Source organism: Leptonychotes weddellii, chromosome 12 (genome assembly GCF_054177405.1).
Source record: "Leptonychotes weddellii isolate Sample4059 chromosome 12, ASM5417740v2, whole genome shotgun sequence".
NCBI classification, from domain to species: Eukaryota; Metazoa; Chordata; class Mammalia; order Carnivora; family Phocidae; genus Leptonychotes; species Leptonychotes weddellii.
Window position 1 is genome coordinate 76152799 of NC_138380.1, and position 14566 is coordinate 76167364.

General features: G+C 44.0%; 1 protein-coding gene across 1 annotated transcript in view; it reads left to right on the forward strand.

Moving 5' to 3' along the window:
* MAGI2 (membrane associated guanylate kinase, WW and PDZ domain containing 2) overlaps positions 1 to 14566 on the forward strand; it is a 650039-nt gene that overhangs the window by 597034 nt on the left and 38439 nt on the right. The window contains exon 23 of the mRNA XM_081799668.1: positions 5340 to 5428. Coding sequence (XP_081655794.1) covers positions 5340 to 5428 — 89 coding nt within the window. The remainder of the gene's footprint in view (positions 1 to 5339; positions 5429 to 14566) is intronic.

The following is a 14566-nucleotide window of genomic DNA, read 5'->3' on the forward strand; positions in this document are numbered from 1 at the left end:
CTCTACTCTAGTCTTCAAGATGAGAATTAGTTGATTATAAACTCCACGGGAAGCGTGACTTCCCCCTCCTCTGACGCGCCTCTCAACACCTGGCAGGAATAAGGAAATTTCACTCCACCATACTGAGAAACAAATCCAAAGATGATGCATCAAAAGGAGTGCCCTCCTTAACACTGGTTGTTGCTGTTTGAATTAAATCTAAAAAAGGTTAAGAAAGAAGAAAGCATGCATCATGGTTCTGATGCTGCACAGGAATAAATTACACAAATGAGCCCCTGCCTTGAAATACAGGAGTCCTTCGTTAGCATTCAAGGAATCGAGGTGAGCACTCACTTGATTTAGACACTGAGCCACAGGGCCAGGGCCAGGGGAAACCGAGGTGCCGTGGGATGAAATCACAATCAAGCAGTTCAGACCAACTCGGGCCTTTCCCTGGGTAATATTTGCTGTTCAGATCTGATAAAAATAGGGCAAAACGGAAATACACTTTCTAGTCTTAGTGGTCTAGCCTGTTTATTCCCTTAAAAGGCAACAGAACCGGTCTTTATGACTACAGTGGTGAAGAGAGTCCACTAGCAAATGGAGATTCAGCGGTCTTAGAAGGCCACGCAGGGTTACAAGGATGAAGCGGAGTTTTCTTAGTATAGGTGGCCCGGCGACAAGGAACACCGAATGCCCACACTCAGGGAAAGAAAGAGCCAATTTGTGAATGTGACTTCTGCCTATCCTTCCATTTTCAAAGTTAATTGTGTCTTTAATGGGTTTTGATTTGATCACAGGTCTTTGGTAAATGGAATTGTTTTCATTTTAGAAGTATAATAAAACTGCATTAAGTACGTAGAGGAAAGACATGAGTCAGGAACTAGAGCTAAAGAAATGAATGGGCCAAATAGCTGTTTAGTTAAAGACTGCCTTTAATCAGGAATACACGTGACTTACAATGATCATATCAGAGCACCAAATTAAGCAGTACTGGTCTCTATTTATATGGCAATAGGCAATGTTTATTTGTTTATTCTTCTTCAAGAATATGCATTGACCATTTGTAACGACATGGATGGAGCTAGAGTATATTATGCTAAGTGAAATAAGTCAGTCAGAGAAAGACACATACCATACGACTTCACTCATAAGTGGAATTTAAGACACAGACAAGCAAAGGACAAAGAGAGAGAGAAACCAAGAAACAGACTCTTAACTATAGAGAACAAAGTGATGGCCACCAGAGGGGAGGCGAGGCGGGGGATGGGGGAAATAGGTGATGGGGGTGAAGGAGTGCACTTGTCGTGTTGAGCACGGGGGGATTAAAATAAAAACTTTGACATAAAAAAGAATATACAGTGACAAACACTCCAAGCATACTCTTATCATCTTGCTTATAGTTATTAGTTCAGCAAGGGCTTTCTTCCCTCGGATGCTGCAGGATAAACTGCAGACAGTATACCCCTACTAACTATATTCCACGTGAGACAAATCTTGTAATTGATATCATTAATTCATGTCATTACTATTCCCTTAACTCAATGAGGATTTTTCTAGGCACCTACGATGTGGAAGGCTCTCTGCAGGCACTGAACGCAAACTATAGTCCCGGCTCTGAGTGAGCTGAAGTCTAAGAAGGAGCCAGGTGCAACCACTGATTCCACCAGACTGGTGACTGATGAAAAGGTCTTCCAGGATCAGCTCTAGTGAAAACCTTTAAGTGTGTTTTAGTAATTATTTGTGGAATTTAGTAAGTGTTTCTAGAGTATTAAGGATCATCGACAAGCACTTGGCTTCTTCAGTTTGTTAAGCATTTCCTTTGTAATATTTACACCCACGCTTTGGACGTTTTCTCAGGGAAGGACTCGCTGAGTGTAGGTAAATTTCTGCTTAGACCTTGTCTGAATTTTTCTAAATTCTAAGTTAGTAAACCCAAACTTCCTCTGGCAAGTTTGCCAACCATCCCTGCCCCCCTCCTGTGGCTGTCAGCCCCGGGGAGCCTGGAGCACTCTTACCTCACATCCGGAGGCTTATGTGGGGTGCTGCTGTGCCCTCCGAGAAAGAAAAAAGGGGAGAGTCTCCACTGCCTTCGTTTCTTCCTCAGAGACCATGTTTATGGGAGCTTTAAGTGGTTCCATAGCCTTTTGCATTAATTCACCTGCATTTTTAATAGGGCAAAAGGCAGCTTGCTTCCTTCAACAATAAATTCTGAAATTTAATTTCAGCTTCTGACATTCATGGTTGAGTGTATCTTCCTTTTCCATGAGAGGTTCCACAAATCACTCCTGTGCACCTCTACTGAGTCAGACCCAGGGAAGAGGACAGGCTGTTAGGCAGAACTCTGGGCTGCATCACACAGAGCACAGGGTTCTTCCTGCCTAAAAAGGCTCAAGACCGCTCTCTGCAGCATGTAGGTGCGCGCAGGAAATGCTCTGTGAAGCGCCCGGTAAGTTCCCATTCCTCGGAGGCAGAGGCAGAAGCTTCCTTAAAGAACCTGCAACTCTGGGCGCCTGGGTGGTTCAGATGGTTAAGCGTCTGCCTTTGGCTCAGGTCATGATCCCGGAATCCCGGGATCCTGGGATCAAGCCCCCAGTAGGGCTCCCTGCTCAGCAGGGAGCCTGCTTCTCCCTCTGCCTCTCTCTCTCATGAATAAATAAATAAGATCTTAAAAAAAAAAAAAAAAGAACACGCAACTCTGACATTCCTTTCCCCACTATTCAGCCGAAACCTCATTTATTATTTTGAGTGTTGGATGAAATTTCATTTCTTCACGTTGTTTTATTGGGAACCATGGACTCTAACGAATATTTTTTTTCATTTTGGATACCCTTACATGATTTCCAACGTGCAATTTTCTCTTTAAGGATATATGAAATGGCCCCCTTCCCCAAGTCCTCACTTGTTAGGCATTTTAGCCTCTGAGAAAATGTATTAGAACACGCAGTAACCAAGAAATCTACCAAGAAGGACCAATTTGGCCTTTGAGGTCCGACCTCCCTCAATTCCCAAATACTGAAGTTGTTGACCACATGCATCTCAGAAAACCTAAATATCCCAGTGCCTCCAGGAACCCAGCCTGGAGAGGCACAGTTTAGGCTCAAGCTTCCAACCCGTCAATCGCACCCATTGTGAAGTGGGTGCTAAATGCCAAAATTACCCCGCCGCTGTCTGATTTTCTCTTGCCTCAAAGTAGAGCTGATACAAAAAAGGTTTTGATCCCTTTAAAGGAGTTTGCCAACAAAACCCTGCTCCCCAAGTACTCAAAGTGGTATCCAGTACCTTAAGACAAATTCTTGGGTAGATCCAGCAACCTCCATAACCAGCAACTGTAGAGTCTCCAAGTAAATTTCAAGCTTTCTTTTTTTAAAAGATCCTTTTGTGGAAGAGTCTAGTGGAAGAAATAGTGAGTCCACGAAGCCAGATTTCTGTTATTAGAGAAATCTGCCTACGGCCTTGCTCAAAGATAGGACTGCTGCAATGTCCTGTTCTGATAAAGGCCTCCCCATATTTCCTTTTAACCGAATTCCTTCAATCTGGACCAAAGATGAAACTATAGAATGCCTTACTCCACACTTGAATGATGTGCTCTAATTATAGCAAAATCTCTAAACTTTGAGAATCACACACATTTTCCGATGTGCTCTTTGGGTTCAGTTTTGTTTGTTTGTTTTCGGTTTTTATAATAGAATGAAAAATGCACACTTAGCCCTGACTAAAGAGCGGTTAACTATCATGCGGCTCAGACATTGGCTCACGGAATGACTTGCTTTCTGTGTGCAAAGGCATGCACTCTCTCGCATGTAGGGACTCTGGCCTCAACGGACCCCCGGGGGGTTTAGGCTGAACACATACACACGTCCACACGCGAGCGCACTGAGTAGGCCAGCGTGCAACTCTCCATTCTTCGTACTTCACTGCAGCTTCTACCCCAGCCTCCGCAGCGATTTATTCCGACCGTGTTCCGGGTTCTTTTCTTTGAACGTCTGTCCATGAGGTTTCCTAGCACATGTATCTTTCAAGCCCAGTAAAGGTCACATTTAAGGTCCAGGTGAGAGCCTTCTCGGGTGACACCAAACCAGCTTGATTCTTTTCGCACAAAATTACTTGCATCTTGGCAGGGCTAAATGGCAAACTCAATTAATAAGTCCTGAAATGTAATTTCCATGGCTCACGTCTGTAGTTAAGCTTCAGTTTTCTTACCACAGAGAGGTTCTGCTTTCCATTTAACCTCCAGGTGTTCGTGCTCACCCTTTGTCTCCCTTCCCCGAGACACACATCATGCCGAGAAACACACGCCAGGTGACAGAGGCGGAAATTTCTGTGTAGTATTCTATTCTGCATCCGGAAGCCAGGCATGGGCAGCACCACGTGTGGAGCAAATTAGGCATTTAGATGGGGAGTAACATCAGTATATGCCGGCAAAGAGTGCATCAGGCTCCAGAATGTCTGAGCTGCGTGGATTAAGTTGTTCTGATCACATTAACCTCACGCTGGTCCGCCCATCCCTCCTGCTGTGTGGAGCTGAGCGAACACAGCAGCGGGCCAGGTCGGGGGTCGTTGCTGCATCTCCTGGGGCCTGTCTCTTGGAGATTATTGATTTGCGCACTCCGGACTTTCTAGTACCCATCTATGTGTAGATAAAGAACGGTAGCTCAAGAGCTGAGAGAGACACAAAGCGGGACAGCCGCTGAGAGGCTGCTTTCGGAGCACGGCCCTCGGCCCTCGGCCCTCAGACAGGTGAGTACACCGCGGAGTCGGACAGGCAGGGCATCGCCACACTTCTTCCTGCTTTACTGTTTTTCCCAGAAAACAGTTACAGTCAGCAAATCAACTGTGAACTTTGACTCTAAATAAGTAAATTGCCGGAGGTGAGGGGAACTAGAAGAACGTACGAGATTATTAGCGAAAACAGAGGCATAAACATGGGCACGCCATGTCTTGCTTCTTTTAATGTTTCAAAATGTGGAAATGATTACTGTGACTGATTCTCAAATGACAACCCGTATCATTAAAACATCCCATCGTTACGGGAAAATGCTACAAAAATTCTGATGTGACCATTTCAAATTTTTTTTAACACCTGTGCCTCCCTAAAAGCGCCTCAGGATGCCCTCAGTATTTTGAGAAAAATCTACTTTTGGAATACACATGTAGCTCAATCTTTCACTAATTTCACTTGCTGCATGCTCGACAGGGGTAGCTCTACCTAAAGTCTTTATTCTTACTGCCTAGATAATTTGTATTCAGCTGCTCTAAACATACTAAGCAATCTTGACTCTAACCGTAATAATATATCTTTGTCACTGGTTCTGTTAATTCTAATGATTGGTCCTAGGCTGTTCCTCCCCTTCCTTTAGGAATGGTACCTTCCAGTCTCTCCATGTGCATGAAAAGTGACAAGCATGGGTCCCCATATTTCTACTTATTGGGCCACCCTAAAGACACGGTTTGTAAAATCTGCATGAATATTATCTTTCTCTAATGAGCTTTGGTTTTGCATTGTTTGTAACTGATGTATAATGCTTTTTCTTTCATAGTAGCTTGTCTAATTACTGTTAGAGCTCTGGAAAATACCTAGCCGAGACCTCACAAGTGATAAGGATAGGATTTGTGGTTCATGAACACTTGGGATGCACCAGGTTCCAGGGGTCCAGCCCAGAATGGCCCCAGCAGGAAGGAAAGATAGGGAGGGTCCAGCAGCGGCAGCACCAGCCAAGTTCTGCTCCACACACTTCCAAAAATCCTCCCCAGGTTTGGTACAAGTAGTTACATTGATTTCCTGTCAGCCCAAGTTCGGACAGCTCCAACCCAGGGCATCCCTTTGGCACCTGACAGAAAGAGAGCCACAGTCGCCAAACATTCGAGCCCTGGGATCTCTGAACTCCTCCTGGCATCAGGGTATTGCCCCCGGCTGGCCTGTGGCAGCTCTCCACTCCGGACTGGAGCTGCTCACTTTCCTCTCTCTGTGCTCCGTGACACACCAGACTTAAAGAGGAGGAAAAAACAGTTGTGACTTTTTTTTTTTTAAAGTAGGCATAACTTTGTATCTGAACAATATTTACCACTATTTCAAAATGAATACTCTCCAGTTGGCTGTATTTTAGCCTAACATTTGGAAAATTCTTACAGAAAAAAAAATATCCTACACATAAATAAAGCAGAATATAGGTGATAGCCTTGCAAATATGGTTCAAGCAGCTTTTCACCCCCAAACACATCCCTAGAGCGGCCCACGTTTCCACTGGCAGATCCTGCAATGGGCAGGTGGCTTCGGCCACAATTGAATAGGTAGAACTGGGATTTTAAAATGTTAGTTTGACTCTTCAGCAGAAACTGCTCCCCATACTCTGGGTTAGGCATGGAAACAGGAGTCAGACTGACATGTTTCTCAATTTGGGTTTGATGTGACCCCATTCACATTGTCACAGCCATGGCTGAGCATCTCTCCACCAAAGTCTTTTAAGCTGGCTCTCTGAATTTTTCCAGAAACGTATTTTCCAACTGTTATGACCCTGCTGACTGCCATCAGGACTGGTTTAAATTTAACATGAAAGATAATTCACTCACTAAGTGAATTATTTGATTGGCCTACTGCTAAACAACTCCTTACCAAACATTTTTATACTGATATAAGTATTATACACACACACACACACACACACACACATACACACACACTACTGCAGTCATTCCTTGAGGCTGTCTAAAAAAAAACAGAAGTTTTAAAAGTATCATTTCTCTAAAGTGTCTGTCTCTCAAGGATGTTATTGATCAGGGGAGGCCTGAATCAGAGCAAAAAGGAAAAAGCTCCAATTTACTGGAATAGGCATAAAGCCATGGAATAATTATTAGGGAAATCTAGTCCATTGACTGTGGTTTAAAGAGGTATAGATTTGTGCTTCTGACAAAAGAAAGGTATATGCTTGCCATTTAATTCACTTCAACTAGTCTGGAATCCATGGAGGTGAGGGGACCTGAATCAACCAATTCACCAGTCACCAGCCAAAAACAAAAACACAAGAGGGCTCTTTGTGGTTTCTGTCCAGTCCCACCAACATCTATCAGGCACCTTACTCAGTGCTGGGATATAAAGATTAGTAAGAGAGTCTCTGCCTATGTGCATTCATAAGCAAGTAGGAGTGACAGGGAGAAAGCCAGGCGATGGGGCAAATCTGAAAAGTATCAGCGAAGGAGTGATAAGAACCCAAAGGAGACAAAATCCTAACTCTGCTTAGCAGAGTTGTAGGAGATTCTACTCTACCCAAGAGGTGACATGATAGCTGGGCCTTGAGTGACAAGTATGACTTCACCAGTGCGGGCAAGAGGTAAGGCCATTTCAGGCAGAGGAAACAATTCAACCAAAGCCAGGGAGGATGTTCAGAACCACTGTCACATAGGCTAACTGAGAGAGGCAAGGCACTAAATGAAAGAACACGAAGGTGGGTACAAGGAGAAAGGGCCTCGTATGCCACGCAGAGGAATTCGGATTTTAAATAATCAGATGTCACTGAAAAATTGTTGGAGTGTAATGGTGAAAATATCCATATTTGGAAATAGTCTCCAGTACTGTTTATGTGGATTTTATAAGAAACTGGAGGCAGTTAAAATGTTATTGTAAAGGTTGAGGCGAATGATGAGAGGACCAGACTTGGGGGAGTGAGGGTGGGAATAGCACATTGGGAGTAGATTCTGGAGATATTCCAACCATTCCATTGATGGAAGTAACAAAAAGTGGTTGCTTGGCCCCAAAATGGGCTGGGGGCAGGGTTAGGAAAGGAGTGGGAAGAAGGACGGTCAGGGACTAGAACCCACTTTGCTGCCTGGTTTAGCACAGTGCCAGGTGCATAGCATTCAATGGTAGCTATCATGAGGGTTGTGGGTGGGAGATGGCCTTCATGCACTACTCTCCATGGACCTCACCACGGAACTCCCCACACGGTTCCCCACATTCTGGGCCACACTAGGAATCTACTAGTGAGATGGCAGATAATTACAGCTCCTACTTAGATCCAGTCATGGGGTTAAGGCCTGGTGTTTCTGGTTTGTTTTTTCAGAGGGCAGGGATAGGCAGGGTACCAAGATGAATGACACCATTTCTCCCCTAAGGGAATGCTGTATGTAGAGAATGTTTAAGGAAAACATGGTGCTCATTGTTCATACAAAAATACTCTTTAATCACACTCATTAAAATCATTCTCAAATGTATTGTGTTATATTCCTGGATTGATGTACAAAGTATTTTGAAAACAAGCATGCTCTGCTTAATTTCCCTTTCTGGGGACACATTTACTCTTTGAAATCTGGATTCCATCCTCAAGACTCCAGTGAAAGTATCCGCTCAATGATCACCAGTCTCACCATGGTGACAGAGTCCAATGACTGATTCAATCCTTCATCCTCTTGGGGCTCACTATAATAGGTAACACTACTGATCAGTATATTAGCTGGATTTTTCTCCTACTGCCCTGACTGCCCCTCCAGGGTGTCCTTCAACTCTCTTGCCATCCAGTAACACCCCTCCCCAACTTTTCCTTCAGGGTCTCACTCGCCCCCATGGTTCCACCTGTCACTACTGTGCAGATGACTCATTTCTGTTTTGCCACATCTAGCTCCATTCCACAGCTCCACCCTGAGACTTCCCACTGCCTGCTAGACATCTCTAGCCAGATATCCCACATTTGCATATTCAAAACTGTATTCATGATCTTTCCTCCTGAAAATACTCCTCTTCTTGAATCACTTATTAATTAAGGGACCATCAATCCTCCTTGTCATCCAGCTCAAAACCATCTCAACTGCCTTCCCCACTCATCTATCTATCTATCTTTCTATCCATCTATCTCCAGTTCCCAAGTGGGAGTGATTTTATGTCTCTCATTTCTCACAGTGGCCCTCTCCTCCATTCCTATTGTCATGCCACCCTTGTTCAGGCCCATTCCACAAGATTAAATAGCCTTTTACCTGCTTTCTGTACTGCTATGGCCAATCTTCCCAACTCATTGATTCCAGAGCAATTGATTGTTCTTAAGGACTGCCCCACTCAAAGACCTTTTACACACACACACACACACACAAAACCTTAAATTAGTCCCCAGAGCCATCGCCAATGTGGCCCCATCCAAATCAGTCTTACCTCTTATCTCCCACAATATCCTATTTCATATCTGTGCCCCAGCTGCACTGCAACTGTCCTATATTCCCACCTTCATGGTTGGGCACATGCTGATCCCTTGGCTTGAGAAACCCTTTTCCCAAATCATGTCCTCCTTTAAGAACTGGGTCAAAGGCTGCCCCCTCCATAAATCCTTCCCCAAGTCCACCAATCAGAAGTAACTTCCAAGTCCTATGAAATCCCATAGCCCTTTATATTGATAAGAGTTATCAATATCCACATCCTTCCTCCCCTTTATAGAATTCAAATACTGGTTATCACCCTGGGTTATTAATACAGTGCTTTACAGAATGAACAAGTAAGTGAATGAATGACTACAAGTCTTGCAGTATCACAAAGTTATTATTCTGACAGCGAATTTCAATGTAAGCTTTTGTAGATAGTTGCAGAGGGCATCGGATGACGTCCCAAATTTCCACTGATTGTCTCAACCTAAACCAGAAGTAGGATTTTGGTTGTTGTGGTTGTGGTGGTTGTGGTTTTCATAAATTCCTGCCTGCCTGCCTGCTTGTTTTCTTATACTGTATCTCTTTCATCAAGAGCGGAGTAGAGGAAAACTGGCTAATTGAATGTTCCAGGCAATTGTTTCTGGTTAATCTAAGTTTTATTGTTTCTGTAAGGTGTTTTCTCTCAGACTGTAGTTCTGACCTATGTTGCCGTTACAAATTGTAGTTTAACACACCGGAGTTGTTTCTTTGCTATGCAAGTGCCATGTATAATAGTCTCCTAGAGACTTCAGGGGACTGTGAAACAGAAGCTAATGTTAGGTCTATCTGCATGAGATTATGTATCTAACCATCCTGCTGTGAAAAAGGAGCCACTCGGAAAAACTCTCTATGCTCTTTGTCCAGCCTCCTGGGTCTATATCAAGTTCAACCAAATGGACCTATTTTATGATACATGTCAGATAATGTTTGATGCTGTGGGGGCTACAGGGAAAAAAATGTGGCATTGTCTCTCCCTCCGCTCCAGGAGCTCTCCATCTCATTAAAGAGCTGCAGATACTCACTTTGAACAAATACAAGACAGTACAAACCCAGATGATCAGGGAGTTTGAGACAAGAGTGGGAAATAATGACCAGAATAGGCAGACAGGACTCCTTGAAGGAAGCCACTTGTGAGATAAGCCTTGAGGAACCAGAGGGCTTGGGATGAGCAGAGAGAAAGGCAAAGAGCACCACAGTCTGAAACAGAAATAGGTGACTATAGGAGATGATTTTGATGCTAAGAAGCAAATGACTAGAGTACAGGCAGGATCCCTTCTGAAAAGCAGAGGGAGTAGAAGTGCAAGAATTTTGAATGGTTGGAAGAGGCCAGTATCTAAAAACCAAGGGCAATGTGGAGGCACAGAAGACTGTTGAACAGCACACTGACATGGCCAAAGAAGTATTTTAGGGATGGCAGAGAACATTTTTAGAAAGAGTTTGTTTTGTTTTGTTTTGTTTTGTTTTGTTTTGTTTTCAGAGAGTTTTCAATCTTGGCTACCCATTAGAAATACCTGGGAAACTGACATGTAAAAATTACCCCTAGAGGCTTCTCCCCAAACCAATTCAGCCATTGTTGGCCGGCAGGTGGGGGGGAGGCAGGGAGAGAGTGCCACGGGTGGGAGTGCAGGCTCAGGTACGCTGTAATTTTTTTTTTTTTTTTTAATGTGCCCCAGGTCAGTGCAATGAGTAGCCAGAGTTGTGAATCACTGGGGGATTAGATAAGGAGGTAAATCAGATAAAGAGGCTATCCCAGTAACCTAAAAATGCAGGGATGGGTTAATGAGGTGCTGAAAACAGTGAAAATGAAATACAGGAACATTGACAATATCAAGAATCTTGAAAGCAGAATCATTAAGACTTGGTAACTGATGGTGTAAAGGGAATAAAAATTAGGGAGGTCTCAAAAATCATCCCAAGGTAAGATCTTAAGTATTGGGGAAGATGGCAGAACCATCCAAAAGGAAAATTCAGAAATGAAGCCGTTAACAAGACAGGTGACCTTTCAAGAATTACTTAAGTTTTCAGGGCCTCAGTTTTCTTACCTGTACAAGGATAGGGTTCGGTTCCATGATGCCTTCGAGAAGGTACTAGCATTGAAAGTAATGTGAGTGAACTAATCGGGGGGGGAGGGGGTGCAGAAGGATGTGGGATTTTAAGAGGTTCAGATAGTGATTCATCATGCAGAGTAGTGCATCTCCAACAGGTAAAACCCAGAGGGCAGTTGGGGTCCCCAGGGAGGAGCTCAGAAAGTTGGGGGGTGAGAGGAAGGCCAGGAAAGGAGAATAAGAATACAGAATTTCCCTCATTGCCTGCTCCAGGCTCTGTGTCACCTGCCTGCTCCCCCGTGACAGGTGAGCAGTGACACAGTGGCCACTGTCCTTCATAATCCCAATTTTAATGTATGGACACAATCGTCTTTTCAATGACTACTTGGAGTTGCTTTCATACACTGGGTTTTTCCTGGAGAAAGATTGTCTCTTGTTAACATAGTGCCTTCAAAAAATGGATTGGGTCATTTTGTCATTCATTTGAAAATTCACGAACACAGAGAAAGCAAGGAGCAGGAATTCTTCATGTGTCTTTCTATATTCAAGCTATCTCTCTTTTTTTCACAAAAAATGCCAGAAGGGAGAAAAATTACCTTTTCCAAGTGAAATACATCTGTTCAGTTGGCCTTTCCCATTATTTCCATCAAGAGCTTATTATCCCTGGACATACAGCAATCAATACAGTAGCTTGTTTTCCAAGTGAAATATGAGGCGATGCCCACACACACACAAAAATTCTCACTGCTTACTCCGCTTGTAAGTAATTGTTGGTTGCCTCTCAGTTGTCAAATACAGTAAGACTGAGTCCCAGTCTTTTTACACCCAAAGACGTAGGGCACCTTCAAGCTTCAGCTAGAAAGCCCTGGGTGCTACAGTTAGGCCACAAAGATGTACAAATGGCCCACAAGCATGTGATAACATGTTCAACATCACTCATCAGGGGAATGCAGATCAAAACCACAACGAGCCATCACCCCACACCTGTCTGATGGCCATGATAAAAAAGAAAAGAAAGGAAAAGAACAAGTGTTGACAAGGAGGTGGAAAAATGAGAACCCTCATTCTGTTGGTGGTACAGCTACTATGGAAAATGGAATGGAGCTTCCTCGACAAAATTAAAAAGAGAGCTACCATATGATCCAGCAACCTCACTTCTCGGTATATATATATCCAAAAGAATCGAAAATAGGGTCTCAAAGAGGTATTCGCACATCCTTGTTCTTTGCAGCGCTCTCCATCATAGCCAAGATGCGGAAGCAACCCACTGTCCATCAGGCAACCTAAATGGGTAAAAAAAAGGTGTCATAGACACACGATGGAATATTATTCGGTCTTTAAAAAGAAAGACCTTCTGGGGGCGCCTGGGTGGCTCAGTTGGTTAAGCGACTGCCTTCGGCTCAGGTCATGGTCCTGGAGTCCCGGGATCGAGTCCCACATCGGGCTCCCTGCTCGGCAGGGAGTCTGCTTCTCCCTCTGACCTTCCTCCCTCTCATGCTCTCTGTCTCTCATTCTCTCTCTCTCAAATAAATAAATAAAATCTTTAAAAAAAAAAAAGAAAAGAAAGACCTTCTGTTGCGTGCTACAACACGAATTAACCTTCAGGACATTCTGCTAAGTGGAATAAGCCAGGCACAAAAGGCAACTACCTCATGATTCCACTTCTGTGAGGTATCTAACTAGTCAAGTCGTAGAAACAGAAAATAGAGTGGTTGTTTCCAGGAATTGAGAGTGAGGAGGAAAGGGAGTTCGTTCAGCGGTCGCAAGGTTTCAGTTTTGCAAGATGAAAAAGTTGTAGAGATCTGTTGCACAACAGTGTGCATATAGTTAACACTACTGTACTGTACACTTAAAATGGTTAAGATAGTAAATTCTATGTTTTTTACCAGCCCCCCCCCCAAAAAAGAAGAAAATCCCACATGGGGCTCTTAGGAGAACCTGCAGCTCTAAAGCTTTGGAGTTCAAAGCACAGAGGACTTCCCACCTTCTGAGCTTTATTTTGTAATTTGCACTGATGGTGGGCAGCCCTTAGGGCAACTAGATGAGAGCCAATGAGCTTCTTAAAGGAGTGATCAGTAGGAGAGAGGCGCTCATTACCACAAGCTTGGTGTTAGCATCCTTCTCTCTTACCAGGGTTTTGTTTGCTTGTCTAAAGTTGCTGCGTAGGTTCTTGCCTTTGTTTGGTTGATTTTGGAATGAGGACTTGGCTTTGGAGTCCCACCAGGGAGTGCGGAAGTGGGACTGCATGTGTAGAAAGGAAGTTTCTGAGTCCGGTGTTGTTTCAGTGGTTTACTTATTTAGATGCCTTGGTATCCCACCTCGTATCACAACGGCTTCTTTGAGATGGTAGGTCAGGTTCAGTGGGGAGGAGGAATATTAATTGTCCTGGCAGCTGAGCTAAGTAGGAGCTTGCAAAACACACAAATGCCAATAGAACACAATCCTGCTTCCCCCCTCAAGAAGTTCACTGAGAAGTTCGTCTTCATCGGGAGCCTCAGGTGGCAGGAGGTGGTGTTGACCCCAGTGACAGGTGATGTCAAGGGAGACGTTATTTAGTATTGCAAAATGTGACGTGAAGATCACAATACTCTTTGTGCCTTCCTGTGATCTTGTTTTTTATGAAAAAATTGGCTGGATTTATTCTGTTTTATCTCTGAGTTCTTTAACTACTGGATCACTTCTCAAGCCCAGAGCCCCAACCTAGCCCCCTGAGAGAACTCTTTGCTGAGGACAGAAGCCATGTCTACTGGCTCAGGCGTCCATGCTTGGCACCTGATGTGCCTTGCACTGCATTGTGTGAATGAATGGATGAATGAATGAATGAATAGAAAGGAAATAGCAGAGTCAGGAACTGCCCTCCGAAAGGCTACGGTGTATTAGGAAAAAGAGAAAAAGAAAACAAGGACTCCTGTGACTGAAGGAAGTTAAAAATAATCACAGCGCCTAAAACACCGTAGATACACTCAGATGGGAGGAGCACAGGTAGAGTTAGCAGAGGTGGGGCGCCCGGGGGGGAATGCTCTGTGAGAAAGAATTCCTATCCTTCCAGTCTTCAGGATTCCAGTATGAAAATTAATTTTTTTTTTTAAGATTTTTATTTATTTATTCGAGACAGAGAGAATGAGAGAGACAGAGAGCACATGAGAGGGGGGAGGGTCAGAGGGAGAAGCAGGCTCTCCGCCGAGCAAGGAGCCCGATGCGGGACTCGATCCCGGGACTCCAGGATCATGACCTGAGCCGAAGGCAGTCGCTTAACCAACTGAGCCACCCAGGCGCCCTCCAGTATGAAAATTAAGTTCTTTTTAACTAACCACAGCATCTTTTGCCTAGATTTATACTAAACTGCTCCATTTAAATATATATATTTACTGTGTAAAGTG